The sequence below is a fragment of the Carex rostrata genome, chromosome 14, assembly GCF_964058835.1.
Source record: "Carex rostrata chromosome 14, lpCarRost1.2, whole genome shotgun sequence".
Classification (NCBI taxonomy): domain Eukaryota; kingdom Viridiplantae; phylum Streptophyta; class Magnoliopsida; order Poales; family Cyperaceae; genus Carex; species Carex rostrata.
Window position 1 is genome coordinate 5,993,504 of NC_135931.1, and position 24,973 is coordinate 6,018,476.

Sequence of the window (24,973 nt, forward strand, 5' to 3'; positions counted from 1 at the left end):
AATATATTTTTTGTACAAGGATATTCTATAACGCAATGATTCAAATTCACGACTTCTACAAAAACATAAAAAAGAAAAAGAAAGGGAAAATGGATAGTGCTTCAGGGTTGTCTATATGTATCGCAGGAAATTGAAAAGGAGATCTCCCGTATCAAAACGTCTTCGAAAATGATGGTTTTTTTTTTTTAGATTCCAAAAAAAATGATGATTTTTTGCACTAATCTTTGCACGATCCAAACGTACCCTTAATATTTATCTAAACCAACAATACGTTTTATCTAAAATCTCCTTTGATTCCGTGATTCGTGTCTCCGAGTGTTGTGGAACCTCTGTCCTAGGACCGATATGACAATCAGTTCAACGGGTCGTTAAGCTACTGGTAATAACTTGGTATACAAATATCTACCCAAGGGCCTAATTAGTAGATCTGTCTCTTTCATCTCTGATTTTAATTATGAATCATGCCAAGAAGTTCGTGTTATTGATAAGAACGACAAAGCGGCCACTAGGATGAACCACCTTCTTTGTATTATTGAGGTCTAATTTGGCGTAGCTTCTCTGCTCTTTGATGTTTGTTGTTTGGAATAAAAAAATGACACATGCACATCAATCAATGCCTCAATGGGCTTCAAGGATCCTTTAAAAAGATTCAAGAATTATTTAATAATAACAAATGGTTTGACAAAACAATATTAAATGAATATTTATATTAATACCTTATCCATCAATTCTATATTAAATCTGGCGGGTGTATTGTTCTTAATTTTTAGAATATTAATGCCTTATCCAGCAATTCGATATTAAATCTAACAGCTGTGTTGTTCTTACTCATCTTTTATTTTTAGATCATAAATAAACCAAATTTCTTTTGAAATGAGCAGTTTTGGCCTCAAAATTTCCCCTCGTTTCAATTAAGTTCTTGGTATTTTACTAGTTTTCATTCAACGGATTCCTTGCAAACAACCAATATCTCTCTCAGTACAAATAAAAAATATATTTTAGTTTCTCGTTTGAAACTTGAAGTTTTGAATTATAATGGAATAACCATGATCATATGTTTTTGAATTCCTTCTCATAATTTGTTTTCTTAATAGAACTTCTATTTTTGTTACTCTAATAAACTCTACTACATCGTTACTATCTAGAATCAACTAGTTAATTATCTAATAACATTTGATAGGTAATATACGGCTTTTGTATTTGTAATTATGCGTGCAACTAAACGGTACCCATGTTAATAAATAATAATAACAAGCTGAAACCTGAAAGATCAGTGTTCATTACTGCACAAACGGCAACACAATTTAAAAGCATAGAGAATCAACAATTCAGTACAAATCCACTTTAATAAAGCGATCGAGTTAGTATCCTCTGCATTAACTCAAAAGGGAATCTTTGAATTAAAGCATCTAGACCACCCAATCCGTTTTAAAATTCGTGTTATCTAGATGCACACTAATATTAAAGCACCTGTTTTAAAATCAGATGGTCGAATTAATTCCGTTTAAAATCAGACGGTCGAAATACATTAACTCAAAATATTCTCTTTTGAGTTGATGCAGAGGATACGTGCTCATCATCTCTAACATCTCACACTAACCTCATACTCTTCTGAATTCTGATCCATTTCCTATTTTCCTCCGTACAGCGGCGCTCTCTAAACCCTTAAACCAGGTTAATCTGGCTTTCCTTTCTCTTTTGGCATTTCAGTTTAGTAATTGTTTTGTATTCGTACTCTTTTGAGTTGATTTTCTGAAGTTTCCTAGATCTTCTGCATGAGAAATTGAGAAGCATACTCCATGGAGAGATTCTTTGATTATTTTAATTTTACCTTCTTATCCTGTTTAGAAACGATATGATATCATTTTTGCGACGTTTCAGAATATTTCATCCTTTTGAAGCTAGTTTTGTAAATATGTAAGTGAATCTATTGCTCGTAGCAAAACTGATTAGTTTTTTTAGTCTGATTTCTTCACTTGTATTGGATGAATTCCAATGAAGCTTGAAATTTGTCTTCGGATCATTTTATGGGTAACTGCTAGTCAAGTTTGGAACAGATCTTGTGGTAATTTGTGTAATCTAGAGAACTTTTTACTGTTGATTTGGTTTTTAATGATTTAAAACCCCAAAAGTTCAGGTCAATTTCAGTTTTCTTTGCATTTGAACTGATCCTTTGTTTTAATATTTAGATGACACTCTCTTGAGGCAGGATTAGTGAAAAGTTCATCGATTTTTTTCATCACGGTCTCACAAATTGTAAATAGACTATTTTTAATCACTGTTGTAACTGATCTTGTAGTAACAGCAGCGAGCTTCAAAATCCCTCCACCGAACGTTGTCTAAAAAGAGAAAGAAAACACTAGAAGTTTTTTTTTAACTGTTCTGTCCTTGGTCATTAGATCAGAAGCACCACTTTCAATAGATCACAGCTACCTGTTGTAACATCATGCTCATTTAATCACTATTAGATGATAGTTAGTCAACAGAGTTTGTTATAACAGAATTAGTTTAATATTCTGTTAGAGATGTAATTAGGTGGCTGTTAGCAATGTAAATAGGTAGTTAAATCATTCTGTTAGACTGATGGTTAAGAGATGATTCTAGTCACTTTGTTGACTATATATAGAGCATAGACAGAGATGTACAATTACACAAGAATATGAAATAAAGATTCACAAATACAATTCTCTATCTCTCTACCCTTCTCTGTTTCTTTTAATCACTTTTTGGTTTTTAAAGAATAGCAAAGATGGAAGGAGCAATGATGCGATGGATGGCATCTCATGGCACAGCACTGAAGACAGTCGTGCCTCAACAGGTGCGCTTAGGTGGTGGCGGTGGCCGTAGCCTGGCAGTTCTAGTGCAGTCACGCTTTCAGTCCTCAACAGCAGCTGGCGCACCAGCAGCTGGAGCCCGGCTGGAGGAGAGTGGGTTTGAGAGCACCACCATTTCTGACATTCTCAAGTCCAAGGGGAAAAGTGCTGATGGCTCTTGGCTCTGGTGCACGACTGACGACAGCGTGTACAATGCAGTTCAATCTGTATGCCTTTGATTGATCTTTTTACTGATGTGTGGTTCTAATTACTGATTAATTGGTCATCTCTGATTTACTTGTTTGCTTTTGCCTTTTTTTTTGTTCCTTTTTTAGATGACTCAGCACAATGTGGGTGCCTTGGTTGTCGTCAAGCCAGGGGAAGAGAAGTCTATTGCTGGGATTATTACAGAGAGAGGTACTTCAATTTAAGACCATTTTCATATGTGGCCCTGCTAAATGCTACAAGTCTAGATTCTAGAAGTGCTTATTCTCTAGCTTTCAGTGAAGTACTTAAACACTAGTCTGTATCCTTATTGCTTATCCGTCAACTCCTAAAATAATATCCAAACTAGTGATGTGACTCCCCCAAGCATAGTAGTACCCAAAAGGGTGTTATGTTAATTGCAAATGAAGTGTAGTTCCAATTATTCTGTTGCTAATTGAGATTCTATATTACATTGATTCATTGTCAGATTATCTGAGGAAAATCATAGTTCAGGGAAGATCTTCAAAATCCACCAAAGTTGGTGATATCATGACTGAAGAGGTATTCCACCACCCGTTCCTGGAAATCATTCACTGTATTGCCAACTACAGTACTGATTCAATCCAAACAAAACCTAACTCAACTTGCTGTAGTAGCATATTTTGCTGGTTAGGTGGTCGTGTCTGATTCAGTCCAGCTGGTACTGATCATTTTCTTTATCCACTACTAATAATGTGAATTTTTCTTATGAAATTTTGTAAGAGTGAAATATAGTTGTGTGCTGAATTGTAGTTTGCTTTTGTTTCCCTTTCTCATATTGATTTCTTTTATTTGCTTTAATCTTTGATTTCAGAACAAGCTGGTAACTGTCACACCGAAAACCAGAGTTCTTCAAGCAATGCAGCTTATGACAGGTTAGTGAATTTATATAAAGATCCTTAGATTAGATATATGGTTCCTAACTGCTGCTTTTTTCTTTTCTTTTTTCTTTTTTTTAAATTACTAAAACCTATGGTTCCTAACTGTTAATGATATATTGCAATTTGCAAGTTAATTCCAAAATTTACTTGTCTACAATGAACTCCCAACATCTTTAGCTTTGCATACCCGGCCTTCTATATATTATTTGATTATTTGCTATAGAAACACACTATTGGTAAGAAGATTTTAAGTGGCAGGTGTCCAAGTGCAATTAATATTTTCGCATTTATTAAATCAACAAGCCATATAAAGAAAGATAATTTTTGTTGTATCAGTTGGTAAAAAAAAAAAAATCACTTAAAAAAAAAGAGGAAAATAATATTTAGAGTTTCCTTTTAAAGTGAAGTTAGATTTTTATTCTTTTACTTGATTTTAAGTTTTGCTAAAATTGAAAGGGTATTGCTTCATGGGGGGAAGCTGTGTTGTCTATTGCAGAAGAACGTTTCACTAACAAGTTGGTTCTTTATTGGTTTTGGCAGATAGGCGTATCAGGCACATTCCAGTTATAGACGACACAGGAATGGTTGGGATGGTGTCAATTGGTGATGTGGTGCGTGCCGTTGTGACTGAGCACCAGCAGGAGCTTAACCGTCTCAGTGCTTTCATCCAAGGCAGTTACTGATAAAATGGATCCCTCTTTGATTCTGATGATGCCGAAAAATATGTTTGCTCTTGAATTGCATGTTGCTTGTTGCTAGTCTCTGTTTGCTGTGTATATATGCTCTGTGTTTGCCTAGCAGCTTTGCTGATTGAGAACAGCTGATGGAACTTCAAAAGAATAAAATTGTTGCTTTTGTTATGCTTAATGAAAGGAGCGTTCTTTCCTTTCATTTTTTTAGTCCTTGGAAAATTGCTCCTATTCTCATCCCATTGAATTACCAAAGTATCCATCATTTTTTATCCCATTGAATTTGGACTTAAACCAAAATATTCCATCATTTTTTTAGAATTTGGACTTAAACCAAAATATCCATCATTTCTTATCCCATTGAATTACCAAGAAGATGATTAAGAAAGTTCCATGGTATTGAACGGTATTTTTGTTGCTATTGCCACATTACCTGCATTATGCAGGTAATGGCTGCATAACTACAGGATAACTGTCCTAGATACTTGTATAGTTATATGGAAGTTCTTTTACTAATCTCAGAGATTACCATAAATTTTGGTTCAATCAAAACGATTCAAGCCTCTTTCACTATTAACTTTTATGTTTTTGATCCTCTCATCATTAATGTTTCTGATTCGTGTTTAATGAAGATTATTCAAATCTATTCAAATAAACTGAATTTTAAAATTATTAAACTAAATGATAATATATTAATTTAAATTATAATAATGGAAGCAATGATGGTAGCAATGAAGATATGGTGTATTTGAAGCACTCGCTACAGGGTATAAACTGTTACATAGTAACATACTTGGCATGAAGCATGAACCTCAAGTAAAAAAAATAGTGGTCAAATAGAGAACCAAAATGATACGGAGCAGCGATGAATATTTACTATTTAAGTAGCTATCAAGTACAAGTAATAAAAATAAATCCTAGGATTTTTTTTTTTTTTTTGAGTGGAAGAAGTCCTAGAAGTTGGCCAAATAGAGAATAAGTGATACAGCGCAGCAAATTAAAAATTATCTCCATTCTATTATTAAGCATGTTGGACGTCCGATCCGTCAACGGCTACGATTGAAAGATGAAACTTTGGATTTGATCCCAGCCCTCTAATTACATAATTTGTTTTCTTTTGATTAAATACATTTGTTTTATGTATAGAAGTCTAAATTTAGTTAAAAAGATACTCACCACATGTGTTGCCACACAATACGTTACAAACTCTGAAATTTAGCGATATATTTATCTGTTTCTTATTTCTTTGTTTCCGTATTTCTCCTCTTCAATTGAGAAGACTCCACCTTCAATTTTCTTATTTCTTAATTTTCTTACTTCTTCGTTTCTATACAGATCACAATGGAAATCATTTTTTTTTATTTCCTTATGTCTCTTTATTTGTTTTTATACATATTATTGTGGGCAATTTAGAATATATTTCTAATATATAATATATGAATGTGTGTGTGTATTCTAAATTGGAAACAAAGAAGAAGAATATAAATTGAAACGTGTGTGTGAATATATATTTTCCTTATAATATGTATGTGTGTCTATATATATATCATATACATACACACGATAACACTTTTTATTTTTGTTTTTTGTTTTATATCATATTATATGTCGATATTGAATTGTTGTAAGACATTTGATATTAGATTCGAATCGAGCTATTATTTGATATCATTGGCACTTAAAAATAAAGAATCATCACATCATCAAATTGTTATCATAGATCACGATTAAAGTTAATTAAAAATACATAATCATATAAATTTTCTATTAACATGTATCTTAATTGTTGGATAATTATTATTTTCATTGATATATATTTTTTATAATATGTCCCCGTTGCAACGCACGGGTATGATACTAGTATTAGTATTAAATTATATAGAGTACCTATCGCGGGAATAAATAACAAAGAAGTAAAAATCTCTAGATTAGAGAACAAACTGGTACGGCCGTCCAATAAATATTTTCAATTAAGCAGCTATCAAAGGAATAAGGAACAAAATCTCTACAAATTGGTGGCTGAGTCAATACCCCATTAGAGGAAGTCAGAATCTGGCAAAGTATAGGCTCAGTTAAGAATTTATATTCATCTCAAAAACCAAATTTTATTCTATTGAGATCTCTGATGACAGCACCTAGTTGAACATAATTTTACAGGATATTTTAAATTCCAAGGCAAAATTAACATGCACTTTTTGTGAAATGATATATCATTATCAAACCCTTGGAAAATGATGTCTATAATTGTGCCTCAATCGAAGGGTTTACAACAACATATGCTGATTTATATGGAAAATAAATTGCAAAATGAATGATGAACATTTGCTTTTTGTAAGAACAAGTACCACAACAGTGTCTGGCTGACATTCTACTCTTGATTAGAGTTGGATGAAGCAAAGTTTCTGAGGCCAAGCTTGAACATATCAAGATTCAACCCGTTTTCCACTAGGACAGATGTTACTCCCATCTTTGAAACCTGAAATTTATGTGTTCCTCTCAGAATTTAGTCTTCAGGTTTAGTATGATTTATATTAAAAGAAAGTAGTAAACAAATACAAATCTAATTAACTGTTATGTATACTTTATTATCTCAAAAAAAAATTTGTCATGTATATATTGCTTTGTATGGCCCTTGCTTAAAAAGAAAAAAAGAAAAAAAAATGCTTAGCACAAGTGCGCAACCCAGAAGAATTTGCAAAACTATAACTATTGGCTGAATGAGGTCACAGATTGGAGCCTCAGCAAATATAATATCAGTGATTACACCAACTTGTTTGGGACTAAAGGCTCAATTGTTGTTATTGTTTTTATTACAGTTCTGTGATACAGTCAGTGGCCCTTTTTGGTGCACTACCTTCACAGGCCAATGCATTTTTTTTCAAGGTTCCAGAAGCCATATGTAGGTGTACATTTTCTATTATATCAAGAGTTAGACGCATAAGAAAACACCGTACATAAGCAGTGCTTGGTCATACCATATCGGTGAACCATTAAACTTAGTTTATTCAGACGATTTTTGGTCTTTTCTCAGGTTATTATTGTTTTAAATACTTAGGCAAGGTCCAAAGGTAAAAAATTGTCTATAGGCAAAATGTCCAAAATGGTCAGGTTCAACACTGTCACATACAGTACCGGGTGGGATGGGAGACTAGATGAGGAATCTGTATAAGAAAAAGAAAGCCAACGAAACAAGTACTGCACATCCTTTTTCTTCCATCAAGAACATAAATTGCACACATTTTTGTATCAGCACAGGGAAGAAAAAGTTTACCGAATCAATGTTTCTGTCCTCATCATCAAAGAAAAGCATCGACTTGTACGGAATGTTAGTTCTCCTCTGAATGTTTTGGAAATGCTCAGTTTTGTGACTCCAACTTGAGAATATTTCCTGTGCCATTAAATGCAACAACAACAGCGGGTTAAATTAAGTGACTCGCTCTTTGCTTGCTTATCGATAACATATAATATCTGAGTCTGGATGCTTACGGTAGCCACAAAAAGGGATTTTATGCTGAGTTTATCAAGAAACGTGTTTGCAATGTCAGGAGTTGGTGATCTGGAGGCGATTGCCATGTCAACCCCTTTATCCCTCAGTGCATACATTATCCCCTTTGCATCTCGGTAAAGTGACGGCTTTTCTCTTTTAGACCGACATTCGCTGTTAAAAATAATCAATTTAAACAAATGATTGACATAGAGAAACTATTGCTCGTTAGTAGGTAAAATTTTATGCAAGTCTAAGGTGAGAAGTCATTTTGCCAAAATCCAAAATGTTTAGCATCAGCTATAAACTTAAGAAATATAGGTTTTAAATTAAACACTGAAAAATCCAAAAATCCAAAATCCAAAATCCAAAATCCAAAATGTACGACAAAATGTTGGCGCAGTTCGTAAATTAAACACTGAAAAAAGAGGGGAAAAGAGAAAAGATAAACCAATAGAAAGGCCAGAGGGTGTAGTCAAGATCGAACACTACTAAACGAGGAAGCACCTCAATTACGCTCATTATGCGCAGCGCCTCCTCTTTCACCCTCTCCTCCCCCATCTCTCAAATCTTTTCCAACCACAGAAGCTACCGTCTTTTCTTTTTCTTTCCCAGTTCCAAAGGGAAACAAAAGCTCTAATATGATTGGTAAAAAATGGAGCCGTGTTAGACTAAAAGTACGAAGTTAATTATTGGGCTTTCAGCCCGGCCCGAAATTGGTTGGGCTATTCTTTCGATATGCTATGTTTGTTTTTAGGGTAAATTCGCCTTGGGTCATTGAACTTTCGTCTTTGTAATGAATTGGTCACGGATTTATCTTCGAATAATTATTGAACTTTTTATTTGTTCTAATCAAATTATTCCGTTATAATTTTCACTGAAAATATTAACAAAATGTGACATAGCAGTCATCATATTTGATAAATTATTAAAATCTGTAATTTATTTTGGGAACATTTTGGAGACATCAATGATTTCTACTTGATGGCTTCTCTTTTGCTGTTCGATTTGAAGGCCATGCCGATTTCTCCTCTGTTCGATTCCTCAAGTTTTTTTTTTTTTTTTTTTTTTTTTTTTTTTTTTTTCTGTTCTTGTTTAGTTTTTAAGGGTTAGTTCGTAGTTAGGTAATGTGGTTGCTTGTTAAATGTTGGATGAAGCTAAATTTCTGAGGTTTGAGGCCGCTTATGAAATGATTTTGCTAAACGAATTAATTGTAAAGTTTAATTAAAACTTTGTTGTATTGATTTATAACTTGATATGTCCTTGAATGTTGACTCTATTTGGCTTCATATTAGGTCCCTGGGAGTATAGCATAACTTGAGCTAACCAGATAATAAGTTTGATTTTGACTCTTTAGCTTTATAATAGCGACTCTTCTCTTTTTTTCTCTCTTCCAGCGTACTCTTCAGCTTCTTTTTTCTTATAACTTTGTACTCTTCTTTCAAACCCAATAAGTACACTCGAGGTTAATAATTTGCCTACTTGGGTCTTGACTCTTGACGCTGGAAAAAAGAAAGAGATGTCAGAAGAAAGGAAAAAAACAAGAGAGAGAAGATGAGAATTAGTTTATGTTCCAAATAAAAGGTTACATCACTTCACATTCTGTTAGTATTTGGATGAAAATTGTAACGGTATGAATTAATTGGAACAAATAGAAATTTTAATAGTTACTCAGGAACAAATCAAACTTAAGTGACTAATTCGGACAAAAAGTAAGTTTAGTGAACTTCAGAGAAATTGACCTTATTTGTATTTAGTCTTTTCATTGGGATTGAACATATGTGATATGTTGTTCTTCTTTCATTGTTGTAATAGCCAACTGTGTCAATTTTTTTTTTATCGTAACTATTTTCAAGCACATTCGAAACCCAGAGAATATCTTCTCTTTTTTTTTTTTTGAAAACCTTCGCAGAAAAACCCAGAGAATATCAAAAAGAAGAAAAGGAGAAGGAAAAAAAGAAAGGAATATAAGCCATAAAGCCAAGCCCTGAAGTCTAAAAGTATATGTGCGAGGAGATCAACACACTGATAATCTTCTGACATTGAATTCAAATGACTATGAAATCTTTCTCTGGCCCCTTTGATGTCAATGAAAAATAAATGCCCGAGCTTTCACCCCAAAAAATTGTTAAATTAAACAATGACTAGATGTAAACACAGTTGACATTTCTTCAAATAGTCCAGTATTGTAATTTCAGGATCTTATTGTTTCAAGAAATGAAAATGAACATGACTGGTCGAATTCAAATTGTAAATTGCGCCTCTTACAAGCAAGCAATTCTCTCCGGACATAACAATTTGCATCCCAAAAAAGATCAAAGCATCCACTTCTTTGGAGTTTTAACTTTTATTTATACATTTGAGGCTGAAGAGACCCATTCTCTTGGACAGGTATCCTCTGTAGTACCGCACGGGTGGGGTCCACTACTTTATGGCCCAGATTAACTCAAATTAAACTGGATCCAATTACTTCACGGAACAATACCTTTGTAGTACTCAAGAGGATACGATTCCCATTTTCTATACATCTTTCCTGACATTGAGGAAACTGCTGAGGCCTTCCTTTGGGGCTATTTATCATATAATTGCACTCTTTGCAATGTTTCATTCCTGGTTATTGCGCATAAAACAGTGAGTGCTTATTCCTATACACTGAAATTACTTCCATTCCAGGCATAGGAGGAAACAAGGGATGCAATTTCTGAGTTTTGGTTTCTACTACTACATCATACTCAGATCCAATTCAATATGGTCATCTATCAGATAACTGAAGAGAACCATGTCAATCTTGCAGAGAAAAGAATGAAATCAAAGCCACTGTAAAATAAATTTGATCGGGAAGTAATTGGAACAATAATCCCCATATTTACCCTCACAACTATTATACCACTCTATACCGACTTTACAATTTGTGAAATTGAAAAAAAAAGAAAAGAAAAAGAAAAATAAAGCTTTCCCAAAAAAATGTGAAGAAAAAGAATCTAATCCCCGGTAAATAGACTTAGATTTCGATGGACATTGCATTCCGTAGAGTAGAAATCGTTTTTCTCAATCAGGGATTGGAAAGCAGGAGCACTGAGAGGGGAATCAGGAGTGAGCGATTGGGGGACAGTGAAACACGTAGGCAACAAACAGCAACTGATTTGAGATCTAGATGGAACTGAATCACTCACAGGTTCACTCTTCTTCTTCATCTTCCTCCTCTTTGTGGCGATAAACCTTGAAAATCCATGGCAGAAAGACCTTTTGTGGCGACTATTTTCTGTTGCCTGGATGGAAGTTGCATGATTTGCTTCTCCGTTATTAGCAATTCCTTCTTCTTCTTCTTCCTTCTCACCCTCCTCCTCGGTAGAAGGCACGATTTCATCTCCATTACGCATATACGATCACCGATCGAGTCGACGCCAGGGAGAGACAGAGAGGAGAGAGACAGATAGAGAGGGAGAGAGGAGTTATTCGGGAATTCGATTATTATCGCGTATTAATTAATATGTTTAACTTTACTATTTTTTTTTCTTTTTTTCCTTTTTAGTAATGCTTAAATTAAATGGTTGGGCTAAATTACACGTGAACCGCGTCCTTTCGGGAAAATAAAAGAAAACTGACTAAGCCTCCCCATTGGCCAATCACACGAGCCACAAAGTGCGAATCCGATTGCTCTGCATTAACATACCGTTTGAATTAATTAAATGACCGTACGATCATAATTTGGGCCAATCCGGTCCACATCTATAATGCACCGTCTCTTTAATATTAGTGCATTCAAATCGGACGGTTCATATCTTAACTTAAAATTTGAGTTAATACAGAGGATATGGTATTCCAATAGTGCCGACTCACGGCTCTCAAGTACCAGACCCACGAGTTTCTTACATTCTATATCTCCATTTATGTTTTTACTGGAGAGATTATTTTCTTTTCATAGTTTTGCGATTTTGTCCCTAAATTTTCTGACATTTGTATTTGTTTCTTAAGTCTCAATGTGACCGTATACTTGGGATTAAATTTCATCACTGGGTTGTGCAATGATGACAGAAAATATACTATATAAATCAGATGCTTTGGATAAGATGAAAATTTTGATTTCTAAAAAGGTAATTAAAATTTAATTACACAATTGACAGTAAATACTAGCAGTTTCTACTATCACGATTATTAATAATGACATTATGTATGAATTAGAATACACAATATATTAGTCACAACAATTATAAATATCTTAATATAACTATAGAAAGTTTAATCATGAAGATTCGATCTTATTTGTCAAGTTTTTAAAAGCTGTTATTAAAATCTCAATAATGAAGATTCGATCTTATGTTTTTAGTCAAACAAGATATCTTCTAGAATTAACAAAATATGAAACTAAATTTAAAAATCAGGACTACATGTAAACCCTAAAAATAACTTTTGTAATATAATAATGAAAGCCTTATCAGATTTTATTGTTTTGTTATTTTTAAGTTTCCTAAATAACATATTTGTTATTTTCGATAAACAAACTGCATAAAAATTACAATTATACATTGTTTGAATATTAAATATAATAAATTCATCACTATTTTTTTAAGGCTGAACAATATTATAGAAATATTATATGAATATGAATACAAATACTTGTAAAAAACGATTGAGCTTACATAAAGATAAAGTGATAATGATTTTTAAATATAGAGCTGCATCTAGCATCTGGCATCGTCGTTACTTGACCCAAGGAATGAGACAAGGCATCTAAATCTTAGGTTGAGAACTAAAGAGTAATTGGAAAATTGATTGAAGTAAAAAATATGTTATGATAAATCTTGCATGTTAATGGAAAATAAAATCAAAATATAAACTTAAGATATGTTAAATTTAGTTTATATTGAAATCGAGTTGGATTTAAACCGACGCAAAAACACACCCGCGTGTAGGGATGAAAACGGACCAAATATTATTCAATCAAATCCGGATCCACATTTAAAAATTATGTATGAATATATGTTATTTAATATGTAAATATTCATACAGATAGTACTTAGTAGTATATATATAGTTTTGAATTTTAATTATACATATTTAATTAGTAGATATATACTATCTAATTTAATATATATTATGAAAATATATATGTATCTACGAATATTTGATATCCAATCCATATCTGTATAATATCTTATCTGTATCTAATCCGTCTAATATCTGTATTCCAGTATGAATATAATTTTACCACTGTCTCCGATCCGTTTTCACCCGCACTTCATATAAATACAGCGAACAACTTTTTTTTTTGAACACCTAATTTTGAAATGAAAAGAATTGAGGCTGTTTTTTTTGTTTTTTAAAGAGAGGAAACACTCCCAAACATAACAAAAGCAACTGGAGAGGAACTGCTTCAGCAACCAAAATTCTCAGCCGGTAGTAGCTGCTATTCTATCCCTTATCTATGCAACCAAAATGAGAGATATTATGCGGTTTTCTCTCTCCACAATCACACGAATAAACCACAATGTCCCTTACAATTCCCAAATTCACCCTTCCGTTCTCTTCTCCAGCAAGGAAATGCCTGACATGCATAGCACAACTAACAAATGTGCCAGCCAGTATTACCAGTACCCCTAGTGTAAGTGTAGGCAGGAGAGAGGGGCTTTTTTTCCTGACGGCAGTGGCGACGACGGTAGCACAACAATTACCGAGCCTGAGTAAATCATGGGCACTTGTGCTTGAGGCAGAAGATGACTTGGAATTGTTGGAGAAAGTGAAGAATGATAGGAAGAAACGGCTTGAGCGCCAAGGCGTAATCAACTCCTCCGCTGCTGAGACAGGTCCTCTCCGTGCCTCATTTTATTTTTTTTTCTCTTCCTTTATAATCTCTTCTTTTGTTAATTGACATATTAAGATCCTAAGATTTGGTCTTAATTAATTCTTCAGGTTATCTACAAGATCTGGTGTACAAATTGAGCAGAGTAGGGCTGGCTATAGAGAAATTAGATCTTTCAGCAGCCAGTTCTGTGTTAGGTCCGAGTACAAATGTTGATTGGGTGCAAAATGTTAACAAAGCCTTCACAAAGGTTTGATATTTTTTTTTTCCTTTCTTTTTTCCCTTTAAAATGGCTCTATTGTATTGTATTTTTCTTTTATCTTATGATGTACAAGCGGTGAATTTAATGTTGGATATGATGTAATTGATTCTGATCAGCTGAGCTCGAGTCCTGAACAGAAAACCGAGGCGGGTGAATTCAGTTCCTCCTTGGCCTCCTTGTTTTCGTCAGGTACACCAGATACAACTCTAAATCATTTGTTTTTGTGCTTAAATTAACACATGATGAACTATCTTTCGTTCCTTTTGGGGTTTGCAGTGAGCAAGCAAGATGTAGAGGCCTCCAAAGTGGCATTTGTATCATCAGCAAGCGCATTGGAAAAATGGATTGATTTGACTGGATTAAATAGTCAAATAAAAGGTCTTTAATGGATGACACCTGGGTAATTTATCCTTTATTTTTTATTTTGCTGATTTTTTTTGGAAAGAGGGAAAAAAAAATTGACATTGATGAGTTGCGTATATATTGCTCTCGTGGCATTTTCTCTGCCCTTCCCATTACTTCAGTGCTTTACAAGTTCACATTTTACTCCAACGCTTGGTCCAACTGGTATTAGAGAATAAACGGATTTACCTAACTTTTCTTTTTTTATATATTTTAAATGGTGTTGCTTTAATCCTATAGAAAGAGACTTGTGAACTTTCATGAAGACAACAACTGCACTTTAATTATTCTCATAAATAATGTGATGTGCCAATCATGGTTCTTTAATAATCATTCAATCAAGTAGTTTATTTTATTAAATCATTAAATCAAGTCAGCGTATTCACATATAAAGTTCAGGGTCCATTGATTCCCACTTACAACCTGAAATTCATTATTTTTGTAGAGAATTTAGATAATTTCGCATATGTACTACTGTTGTTGTGCTGAAACTGTAGGTTGGGTTCTCCATCCACTAAAAAAATGCAATGCAAATTTAATAATTTTTCTTGGGCCAAAAACAGACCGGTCATTTTGTGAAAACACGATTCAAAGAACCACCAAGCTGAAAATAATTTCGGCCTACTAAACTAAAAACATGACTAATAATGTTATCATAAACATCATGAACCATATCTACAGCACTAACAATTTTAAGTTTTACACTTTTTGCTGAGACCATGAAAAAAACGGTGTTTCCTTCTCCTTGAATGCTTCTCACGTAGTCTTGATGTGACATCTGGCAAGAACTCGATCTGTATCAATTAAATGACAACATGTATCAGGATAAAGAAGGAAAGGGTACATATACAAAGATACACAGCTACAGCTGAATGATAACAAAATGATCCCTTTTAGAAGAACCAAATAAACACAGGATGATAACAAAAATAAGAAAAAAAAACATTGCAATTGCCGGTGGTGCTAGGCAGAACTTAAAGCCTCAGTCATGATATTTAGCTAATTATGAGAAACTTCATTATCCAATTTATACCAAATCATTCATAACCCTCAATAGTTAAATTATGCTTATATACTTAGTTATATAAGACTCGTGCAATGCCAACCAGCTCGAGTCATCTACACTCGCCTGTTGCAGTCGAACAGAAAGCAAATCAACAAAAAGAAAAAGCAAAATATATGTGGCTATCAAAGTGACAAGACATGGTGTCTGGAAAATAGTAGCTGTCGTAGAACAGAAAGAAAGTGCCCTGGAGAGTAGTAAAGTTACCTTACAGTTGTTCCGAATGCCATAAGCAGAGAGAAGAGATTTTTCATTTATCAATTTAGCTCCATTGCATACCAGGCAATAGTTTGCCCACACATGCTTCCTACCAATACACAATCCAATTTCTACCAGTAAGAAATTTTCATTCAGTGCAGTTCAGCAAAAAATGATAATCTCTCTTACTGATTAGAGTTAGTACTAGGCCTTTTTCTTTTCCTTTTGAATTACACAGTCAAAATAATTGAGGGGCTGGGTTAAGCCTTCCAGTTAACACCAACTTGATGAATAATTTGTAAACAAAATAAATTTATGTCCTTCTCTTCTCCTTAAAGGTAGCAATTGCGTGTGTATACATGCGCAGATCTCAATTCAAAATATTATATATTCGTTTATACCTTAAAAGCAACAAAAATCAGCCCATTCTTAAAAGGAGTACAAAGTATAAAACAAACCGCCACGTCAACAAAAAAAAATGATTTTAAGTGTAGCCCTCTATTCCTCATTTCAAAAGATGCCAAAAACAAGCACTCCATTACCTCACAGTTTGCCTCCCAGATGAAAATGTGAGAAAGGAAAGGTAATTTTGGTAAATTCCATGAAATTTGGAGAGGAATCTGGTTGTACTTTGTCATGCTTTGCAAGCATATCATAAAGTTCTCCTTTGGAGTGGTATATAACTTTATATGATCATTGTATATGGAGGGGCAGACATAAATATTCCTTCTATAAAGAAAAATAGCCTACCAAGAGATGTGTCGGTGACCCATATTTGCTTGTTCCATCTCATTTACTTTCTTTCTGACGGCCACTTTTAAATCCTTTACTGTAGCTGAGTTCAAAACTGCAACCTCTGTGAAATAATCATAAAATAAATATTAAGCAATACCAATGAAGTATAACTGAACCAGTTTAAAAAGTGTGCCGATCACTACTCACTAGCAGAATCATCCATTTATGTACTAAATTTGATTTTATATATGTTGCACAGGTGAGGGTAGACGAGTACAAACCAGTGATGCTATATTGTGTATTAATCGAAGAAGATAAGACAGTTTGTCCAATTTAGACAAAAGTGGGGCAAATATAAGGCAAAATAAACTTCAACTATATCTATTCCTCCTCATTCGTAACAGCAAAGAATGATCTGAATTTTTTTTTTTTAAAATAGAGGTTTAAAAAGTGAATGTATATGTACCGAAGGAAGTGTTATCCATCTTTAGAATAGTCAATCTGATCGCACTGCCGAGCTCAAGGTTGATGAGCACATCCGCATCTGAGACGGAGAGAGAATGCTTAGGCACATCAGACAGTATCGGATCTTGTAAGAGAGTAGAGAGGAGAGACTCAACGCGCTGCCTCGCCTTCTCCCTGTTCACTCCCTCTATTTCATGCCTTGATGAAGAAGAATCCATCCCTTGCTCTCCCCTCTTTCACCTTCCTCAACCCCAGCAGTTCAATTTTTACGCGATACGGGAAGGAACTGGAGTGAGAGAGATGAGAATTGTTCGTCCTTGGGTTGAATTTGGGCTCGAAGTTGGGTCTTGGGCTCAGTACGCTCTTTCAGCCTGTCAGATCTCCTGGTCTTTTATGTCATTTCCAGTTAGTTTGAGATCCATACAACTTTTAGTTATGGTAAGCGAGTACTTTCCTATTTGAGGAATGACTACCCGTCTACCGCAGAGATAACAATTTACCGATCTATTTCATTAGTAGTGCATTTACATGCATTTAAATATAAAATTTATAAGTTTTTGAGTTTATTTGATATGAAGTCAAGCGGTCAAATGTTTGAGTTTTTAAGTTAATTTTAATACATTCATTTTTTAATTTTTTTACTGCTTGATTTGACACTAAAATAACTTGAAAATATAAAAAGTTTGCATGTAAACGCATCACTCATAAAGTAAATTAGCTTGAACTGATTGTATTCACCATTTGAATTTGATTTGATAAATTTTGGAGTTGGTGTTATATAAACTAAAATGACACTGATGTTATATTAGTCATACTCAACAAAAATATGTTCTAGAAATTGTTGGGTAGTTGCGCCGAATTGTTTGGATGCAGTTTTACATTATGATCGGAATAAAAAATAACGAGGATAGAGTTCAATTCAATTGAAAAGAGAAGAAAAGATTTGATTCCAAACTGAATTTTGTTGATGGGAAGCTTCAATTATAGATTGAGAATTCAGTGTTTGAAAGTATAGAAAAAGTCTAAGTTTTGACTTAATTTACAAAACATGCCATTAAAACCTGGGTTACGAATTATTACAAAAATTATAATGAAGTAAACTGCTGATAGCAAAATAGAACAAAAACAAATTGAAGAAGATGAAGGACACTTAAATCAAAAGATTTTTTTTCTCTGCTAAGTGCATTTGGAAACTACATCTTAGTTACGTACGAAGGAAGTGCGAAGAAGAAGACAACAAGAACCATTGAGTCTTAACATAGCGTTGAAATCGATTATCATCAAATACCTCCATTTTTCACACGATTTCATTGAGCAACTTTTTTCTCTTCAAATCTAGTCGAATCAATTCTTCTTACCTTTAAATTATACTACCGATCACAAACGGTATACGAATTCTTTTTCTATTTTGCGTTTGTGAAGTCGCGCTGCCATTCCGATCAGAGGGTTAGAATGAAGGGAGAAGTGGAATTGCTATGGAATGAAGTTTGAAATAGATTTAGGACAGAATCAGAATTGAATGGAATTGTATATTACATTTAAATAATATCAATGCAGTGATTTATTACATTTAACAACGTCAACGATGATTGAGAAAGCTATCTTCATTTTTCCCCGTCATTACAAAGGGTAAGGGGGGGTGTCCGATGGGCATCGGATCAAATCCTGTTCGATAGGCTGTTGGAACTGTCGGATCTGTTTTAGGATTCGCACCCATAATTTTGCGTCTGCTTTAAAATCCATACACACGAATCCTAAAGTAGATCCGACGGTTCCAAGAGCCCATCGAACAGGATTTGATCCGATGTCCATCGGAAACCCCCCCTCTCCCCATTACAAAACGACCTGATCACCTGAACACTGACCACAGCCTCCCCATATCAAGCTCAAACTCAAGAGACGCCAAGGAAATAAATGCATCATAATCTCTTTTACCATCAATTAGATTTTACTCGAACAGAAATCTCGTCCAGGGTAACGCAAAATAAATTATACAAAGAACAGACATCAAACATCCTATTAAGACATCTTTTAAATGAATCAAGTAATAATCTTAAAAATAAAAGCGTACATATCCTAGCAAAACAGAAAAGCCCGGGGAGGGGGGTATAAGAGCTAAAAGTCTTATTCATCCATGTTCTGTTGAAGAAATTAGCAACATGAAATGCAAAGTGTAATAAACAGCATCAAAAAGCACAAATGAAGTATTCAAAGGAAGAATAAATACATCAGTACCCCTCCATAGCTATCTTATTGTCACTTTTATTAGAACCCGTGCGCCGTATATTCCCTGCCAAAAGACGGGACAGAATATCAGCCTGCTTTGTGTTGCCTTCTTCATTCAACCTCGCCACAAGTTGGTCACATCCCTTCTTATCTACCACCCCTCCCTTGGCCTTTATCTTGCACAGCAGAGAGTAGGCTGGCATGGTCTGTCCTTGCTCTGACAAACCATCAAGCAACTTGTCAAAGGTCGAGAAGCTTGCGTCACAATTTCTCTCGAGCACGAAATCAGCAAGTTTGTAAGCCTCCACTACCTTACCTTTCTGACAAAGGGCAAGAATCAACTTGTCAAAATCTGGCAAACAATCATTGCTCAAAAACAGACTAACTCGACCGAGTGCCTCTTCCACATGACCCCTTGTAAACAATTCCTCCAGGATTTGGTGTGCCACGTCCATGTTTTCTTTCACACCCTTCTCAACCATGGATTTCATCACTCTACTGGAAGTTTGCACACGCCCATCTCCCATTAAAGCCTCCATTACTGACCTGAAGAGAGAGGCGCTTGGTATGTGACCTTGTTCCATCATGTTATCTAGAGCTGTTCTTGCATCAGCTGCTTCTCCCTTGTTCAGATAACTCTGGACCAACAAGGAGTAGGCATCTGGATCAGTCGTGACCCCACGACGTGCCATTATGTTAAGTATATCCGAAGCCGACTCTGGTGATTTTTCTTTTGCATAGCCCCTTATAAGGTTGTTAAAAGCAACTGTATCATCAACTCCTTTCTTCATCAGTTGACGGAAAAATGTCTCAGCCTTCTCCGTACATCCATTGTTGCACAGGTACTCGATTAAAGGATTATAAGCCGTTGCCTCCAAACATGGGCTTTGAGGATCTGTCAATGTGCCCTCCTTGAGCATTTCATCGAGCAGCTTAATTGCATCGTTGTACTTCTCACCCTTGCACAAGTTGTCAATTAACACGCCATATTGCATTGGGTCGATGCTTACATGCTTGAACTTCCGTGTCTTCTGATGGGCTTGAACAGCACCATCCAAGTCGCCAGACTCACAGAGAGTCGACACCAATCGCACAAACACAGACTTATCCTTTGGTGTGAGCTTCCGCTTTGCCATTTCATTCAGAGCTTCAAGTGCCTCTTTTGCTCTCCCCACATCATCACAAAGCCCTGGCATCAGACCGGCAAAAGTTTTCTCACTTAGCCTGATTCCCTTCTCACCCATTTCTTCAAACATCTTGAATGCGGTATCCACCTTCCCCTCGGAGACATACCCCTTGATCATGATATTGTAAGTAACAAGGTTGGGAGCAAAACCAGCCGCAGACATTTCTTCGAGCAGCTTCTCTGCATCTTCTATCTTCTTCACACGAACCCATCCGTTGAGCATAGTGTTATAAGTAACAATATCAGGCATAACCCCTCTCTCCTTCATGTCAGCAAAAAATCGAGTTGCTGTTTCCATCTTGGAAGAGAGACAGAAACCCCAGATAAGCACATTATAAGTGGACAACTCCGGCACAACCCCGTCACGGATCATGGCATTGAAGTACCTCTTAGCCATAAAAACTCGTCCATTACGCAATATACCCTTGAAAAAGGCATCATATGATTGCACGGTGCGCGGCACACCGAGCTCAGGCATTCGGCTGAACAGCTTGACAACTTCTTGGGGGATTTTTTCACGGCCGTATGCCTCTATAAGCGAGGCGAACATGGCCTCATCTGGCTGGATGGATCTCTTGGGCATATCATCGAGCATGAGGCAACGCGCGTGGTTGAGCATGGAGTGGCTAGTAAGAATGGGGATGATCTCAGCGTAGGTCGCTTGGTCGTGGCGGAAGCCGGTCTTCTCGACCCAACGGAAGAACTGGAGAGCGAGAGTGGGGCGAGAGGATGATTTGCGGAGGACGGAGAGGACGAGCGGTTGAGGGAAGGTCGGGACGAGGGAGTGAATGGAGTTCTGGAGGCGGGTGGTCCAGGGGCGGCTGGACATCATGTAGCAGATGGTGGAGGCCATGTCGTGTCTGGTTTCTCGGCGCTGGGCTCGCTTGGTTGTGGGGTCCGATTGGGGTGGATCGGAAATGGGAGGGGCGGGGGAAGGGATAGCAGCGGCGGAGGATGTGGGGTCTGATTGGAGTGGATCGGAGATGGGAGGGGGAGGGAGAGTAGTGGCTGAGGTGGAGAATAGATGGAGGAGGGAGAGGAGGGAAGGGAGGCGGCATAGGGAGGGGGATGTAGAGAGGGTTAGGGTTTTGTGAGCGGCGGCCAGTGAGAAAGACGAAGAGAGCTGCCGAGCCATTTTTCCCTTTTCCACTACTGCGCGGCAGTGCCTCTGTTAATACATAACGGCGGAATTGTTTATTTCCCTTTTTTTTCTTTTTTCTTTTTTATAATTAAGTCCGGAGGACGGGAATGAAACATGGACTGCTATTTTCAAATGGAAAAATAATAATAAGCTCGCCCAGTCGGCCTCTACGGCTCTATCCCTCCGGGTCCATATCACCGGAGAACTCTCTCTATTTTATCAGGAGGGTTTCAATGCCTGTGTTTTCATACTTCATCATACATCATATTTTATATCTTTATTTTTAATAAATGAATTGGGCTCGGAGAATTACACTCTTGAATAAGAATTGGTAATTTTTAATAGATCAATTCAGCATAAACTTCAGGGCTGGAAAGGACAATCTTTGTCCTTAGGGGGGAGAATTACACTCTTGAATTCTGTCCACTGTCCCTCTCTATACCTTGTCCTTTTATAAAACCCCTGCTCAAATTTTACGTGAAATTGATAAAATACGGCGCCAATTTCTCTGGCAAGGTACTCACTCCAAAAGAAAATATGCTTTGATGTGTTGGCAGGACCTTTGCGTTGCCAAACAATTTGGGGGGATGAGAATTCTTGATCTCCAACAAATGAATTGGGCTCTGTTATCTAAATGGTGGTGGAGATTTAAGGATCCCACCTATTCCAACCTCTAGAAAAATGTTCTTCAGGCTAACATCTTACCATTGTTTCTCAATGAACAGATGGCTAAAACATTGTTGCAGGAATGTCATTCTTGCCAAACACAAATCATTGCAGGAATGTCACCATGTGGTAAACAAACTAGAACTGCTTTTCTTTCTTGCAGGAATGTCATTCTTACCATTGTTTCTCTCGTAATTTATTGGGCAGGACAATTGAAGGAAGATCTCCAAGCGGCAGTCAATGGTTGGCTCCCTCAGGACTTGGATGAGGTACCCATTCAGATGGCTTCCCCTGAGACAGAGGATGGTGCCTGAGTGCCTTCTTTTGTTATTACTTCTGGATTTGTTATTATATAGGCCTGTGCGCCTATTTTGAACCAATCTTCTTTGCCTTTTCTATTTCCTTTATTAGGCTGGTACTTTATGTGTAAGAACTTTGAAAGTTTCATGGTAATGAAACGGGCATTTGTCTTTTTTAATATAAAAAAATATATTTTTATTTTCAAAGTTTAAATTGTCGATTCGAACCGTTCAACATAATATTTACACTAACATATGATTGAAATAAATTTTATAATTTTTAAAAAAAAATTACTATTTTTTAAGATGGATAGAAAATCACATTTTTAAGGGTCAAAAAACAGTGATTTTATACATATCTTAAAAAATAGTAAATTTTTTTTTTAAATTATAAAATTTCATCTCATGCATATTTTAGTATAAATATTATATTTAGCGGTTTAGATCAACAGTTTGGACTTTGAAAACAAAGATATAAAATATGAAATATGATGAGGTATGAAAAAAATGAGGTATTGGATCCCTCCCCTTTTATTAGATACATTTTAAAAATGTTTAAATTTTGAAATATTCATTGGAAGATCAAATTGAGCAGTAAAGAAATGTACTGCTTCGTGGCTATCAAGTGATTTGGATGCAATTTCTTTGGCCAGCTGGCATTCTGATGATGAACATATAACTACTGATGAATATCAGATGGTGGTGTATGAAGGAGATATTAATCTTGCTCGATGAACAGATGGCTACTGATGAATACCACATGGTGGTGTATGAAGGGGATATTAATCTTGCTCCATAAAGATCGCAAGTCAAGAAGATAAGCCGTCAAGAGACAAATTTTATGTTTATAAATACTTACCTCAGCTCTCGTGGTGTGTGGCTTACATGTTGTGTTTCAGTCAAGGGTGAAAACGGAGCGGATAATGCTGATATCATATCCACATTCATTATGAGTGGATACAAATATAGATAGTAAATGGATATCAAAATTCAAAACTAAATCTGTCTTAAATGGATACGGATACAAAATGGATAGTCCACAGATACGAATTCAAATACGGATATAAAACGAATAATTGTTGGATAATTGAGTCATATACATCTGATAATATAATTATAATTTTAACTACATTGAAATATAATAAATAATTTTAATGCAGTTCTTTTTTAATTTCAAATAGATTTTGAATTCCAAATGTCAACTAACAGTTGTCACAAGTTATCGTAATGTTAGACTTTTCACTTTGATATTTGCTCTTCGCCACCTTATATTTATTTATTGATTTTTTGATTTATTCTTTAAGCAGTACAGAAAGGCCTAACAAATAAATGAGCTATAATCAGGCCCAACTATAAACAGACCTTTCATACGTCGCCAAGCTTCTCAGTCCCACAACAATTCATTTCAAGAGGCGCTTTGTCCGTTCCCAGCATTTGCATTTGTTTGGTCCCACAGGAGAATATTAAAAAGAGTAGCTAGGAGGAGGGGCTATAAAATAAGCGGGGTGCAGAGTAAAATTCACTTGGCCGGTCCTCGGAGACTGGCAACCCGCTATTTTTTTTATTAAAATTTAGGAGTCAAGCTCCTAGATTTAATTACTGGCAACCCGCTATTAGCGGGTCTGTGTTTGGATTCTAACGGATCCGGATATATATGGATATCCGTTCCATTTATACCCTTACGGAATTATCCATATCCGGGTTATTTTTACATATCCAATAAAATATTTGGATCCGTATTTGGTATTATCCATATCCATTTTAAACGGATTCGGAGCGGATATCCATCAGATTATCCAATTCTGTTTTCACCACTAGTTTCAGTAGCTCAAATGCATACTTTTGTCTGTGTGTTTCTAGCTGATGATTTTGATTACCATGGCACTAATGGTTGCTATATGACCTTGATATGAACAAAAAAAGAGTGCAAGTTAACTAATTCTTTACGTGTGTTTGGATGAAGACTTGGGTTAGTAAGAATAGTGAGTTAATCCAAATTTGAGATAGTGAGCTAACCCAATTTTGTCTGTGTGTTTCCAGCTGATGATTTTGATTACCAGGGCACTAATGGTTGTTATATGACCTTGATATGAACAAAAAAAGAGTGCAAGCTAACTAATTCTTTAGGATGTGTTTGGATGAAGACTTGGGTTAGTGAGAATAGTAAATTAACTCAAATTTGAGATAGTGAGCTAATCTAATTTTTAGTTGAGTTAGTAGAATAGCATACTAACCCACAAAAGACAAACAAAGAATAGTCCCTTTTTGCTAACCCAAACACATCCAAACGTAAAATAATAGTTCGGAATAATAGCTAACCCGGGTTAGCACTATTCTTTGCCTCATTCAAACACACCCGCCTTTTATCAAAAAAAAAAAAAAAATTCAAGTTATGTCTAATTGTAGAGTAAAGTTAC

At 35.5% G+C, this 24,973-nt stretch overlaps 5 protein-coding genes across 6 annotated transcripts; 2 read left to right on the forward strand and 3 right to left on the reverse strand.

Moving 5' to 3' along the window:
- The first annotated feature begins 1,655 nt into the window (after positions 1 to 1,655).
- LOC144565167 (CBS domain-containing protein CBSX3, mitochondrial-like) lies at positions 1,656 to 4,851 on the forward strand. 2 transcript variants are annotated; one of them, XM_078314842.1, is made up of 6 exons: positions 1,656 to 1,674; positions 2,740 to 3,040; positions 3,149 to 3,230; positions 3,508 to 3,581; positions 3,874 to 3,934; positions 4,481 to 4,851. In XM_078314842.1, exons 2-6 carry the CDS (start codon positions 2,750 to 2,752, stop codon positions 4,621 to 4,623), a joined length of 651 nt encoding a protein of 216 aa, XP_078170968.1. In that variant the 5' UTR covers positions 1,656 to 1,674; positions 2,740 to 2,749; the 3' UTR covers positions 4,624 to 4,851. The 2 variants fall into 2 exon arrangements, with proteins under 2 accessions (XP_078170968.1, XP_078170967.1); XM_078314841.1 differs by lacking the exon at positions 1,656 to 1,674 and adding an exon at positions 1,841 to 1,917.
- Positions 4,852 to 6,821: 1,970 nt separating this feature from the next.
- LOC144565169 (Haloacid dehalogenase-like hydrolase (HAD) superfamily protein) lies at positions 6,822 to 8,761 on the reverse strand. The gene is made up of 4 exons (XM_078314844.1): positions 8,565 to 8,761; positions 8,116 to 8,287; positions 7,901 to 8,017; positions 6,822 to 7,105 (listed from the first exon to the last, which is right to left on the reverse strand). The coding sequence occupies exons 1-4, from the start codon at positions 8,672 to 8,674 to the stop codon at positions 6,998 to 7,000; spliced, it is 507 nt and encodes a 168-aa protein (XP_078170970.1). The 5' UTR covers positions 8,675 to 8,761; the 3' UTR covers positions 6,822 to 6,997.
- A 4,789-nt stretch (positions 8,762 to 13,550) lies between these two features.
- Positions 13,551 to 14,683, forward strand: LOC144565415 (chloroplast thylakoid lumen protein). The gene is made up of 4 exons (XM_078315163.1): positions 13,551 to 13,917; positions 14,024 to 14,163; positions 14,292 to 14,364; positions 14,452 to 14,683. The coding sequence occupies exons 1-4, from the start codon at positions 13,602 to 13,604 to the stop codon at positions 14,559 to 14,561; spliced, it is 639 nt and encodes a 212-aa protein (XP_078171289.1). The 5' UTR covers positions 13,551 to 13,601; the 3' UTR covers positions 14,562 to 14,683.
- A 417-nt stretch (positions 14,684 to 15,100) lies between these two features.
- LOC144565416 (Ubiquitin-like superfamily protein) lies at positions 15,101 to 17,330 on the reverse strand. The gene is made up of 4 exons (XM_078315164.1): positions 17,040 to 17,330; positions 16,589 to 16,694; positions 15,848 to 15,947; positions 15,101 to 15,371 (listed from the first exon to the last, which is right to left on the reverse strand). Exons 1-4 carry the CDS (start codon positions 17,254 to 17,256, stop codon positions 15,270 to 15,272), a joined length of 525 nt encoding a protein of 174 aa, XP_078171290.1. The 5' UTR covers positions 17,257 to 17,330; the 3' UTR covers positions 15,101 to 15,269.
- A 1,730-nt stretch (positions 17,331 to 19,060) lies between these two features.
- Positions 19,061 to 21,653, reverse strand: LOC144565136 (Tetratricopeptide repeat (TPR)-like superfamily protein). The gene has a single exon (XM_078314797.1). The coding sequence runs from the start codon at positions 21,583 to 21,585 to the stop codon at positions 19,267 to 19,269; it is 2,319 nt and encodes a 772-aa protein (XP_078170923.1). The 5' UTR covers positions 21,586 to 21,653; the 3' UTR covers positions 19,061 to 19,266.
- Positions 21,654 to 24,973: the final 3,320 nt, after the last annotated feature.

Bases quoted from the DNA above. Each gene is read 5' to 3' on its own strand.
- LOC144565167 (XM_078314841.1), top strand. From the start codon at position 1,856: ATGATATCATTTTTGCGACGTTTCAGAATATTTCATCCTTTTGAAGCT. The intron at 1,918-2,739 runs GTAAGTGAATCT...TGGTTTTTAAAG, and splicing joins GAAGCTAGTTTTGTAAATAT to AATAGCAAAGATGGAAGGAG. The intron at 3,231-3,507 runs GTACTTCAATTT...ATTCATTGTCAG, and splicing joins TGGGATTATTACAGAGAGAG to ATTATCTGAGGAAAATCATA.
- LOC144565169 (XM_078314844.1), bottom strand. From the start codon at position 8,674: ATGGGGGAGGAGAGGGTGAAAGAGGAGGCGCTGCGCATAATGAGCGTA. The intron at 8,288-8,564 runs GTTTATCTTTTC...TATTTTTAACAG, and splicing joins ACCCTCTGGCCTTTCTATTG to CGAATGTCGGTCTAAAAGAG. The intron at 7,106-7,900 runs GTAAACTTTTTC...CATAAATTTCAG, and splicing joins AGGACAGAAACATTGATTCG to GTTTCAAAGATGGGAGTAAC.
- LOC144565415 (XM_078315163.1), top strand. From the start codon at position 13,602: ATGTCCCTTACAATTCCCAAATTCACCCTTCCGTTCTCTTCTCCAGCA. The intron at 13,918-14,023 runs GTCCTCTCCGTG...TTAATTCTTCAG, and splicing joins CTCCTCCGCTGCTGAGACAG to GTTATCTACAAGATCTGGTG. The intron at 14,365-14,451 runs GTACACCAGATA...TGGGGTTTGCAG, and splicing joins GGCCTCCTTGTTTTCGTCAG to TGAGCAAGCAAGATGTAGAG.
- LOC144565416 (XM_078315164.1), bottom strand. From the start codon at position 17,256: ATGGATTCTTCTTCATCAAGGCATGAAATAGAGGGAGTGAACAGGGAG. The intron at 15,948-16,588 runs GTAGGCTATTTT...GTGTATTGGTAG, and splicing joins GGTCACCGACACATCTCTTG to GAAGCATGTGTGGGCAAACT. The intron at 15,372-15,847 runs GTAACTTTACTA...TAATTGATACAG, and splicing joins GCATTCGGAACAACTGTAAG to ATCGAGTTCTTGCCAGATGT.
- LOC144565136 (XM_078314797.1), bottom strand. From the start codon at position 21,585: ATGGCTCGGCAGCTCTCTTCGTCTTTCTCACTGGCCGCCGCTCACAAA.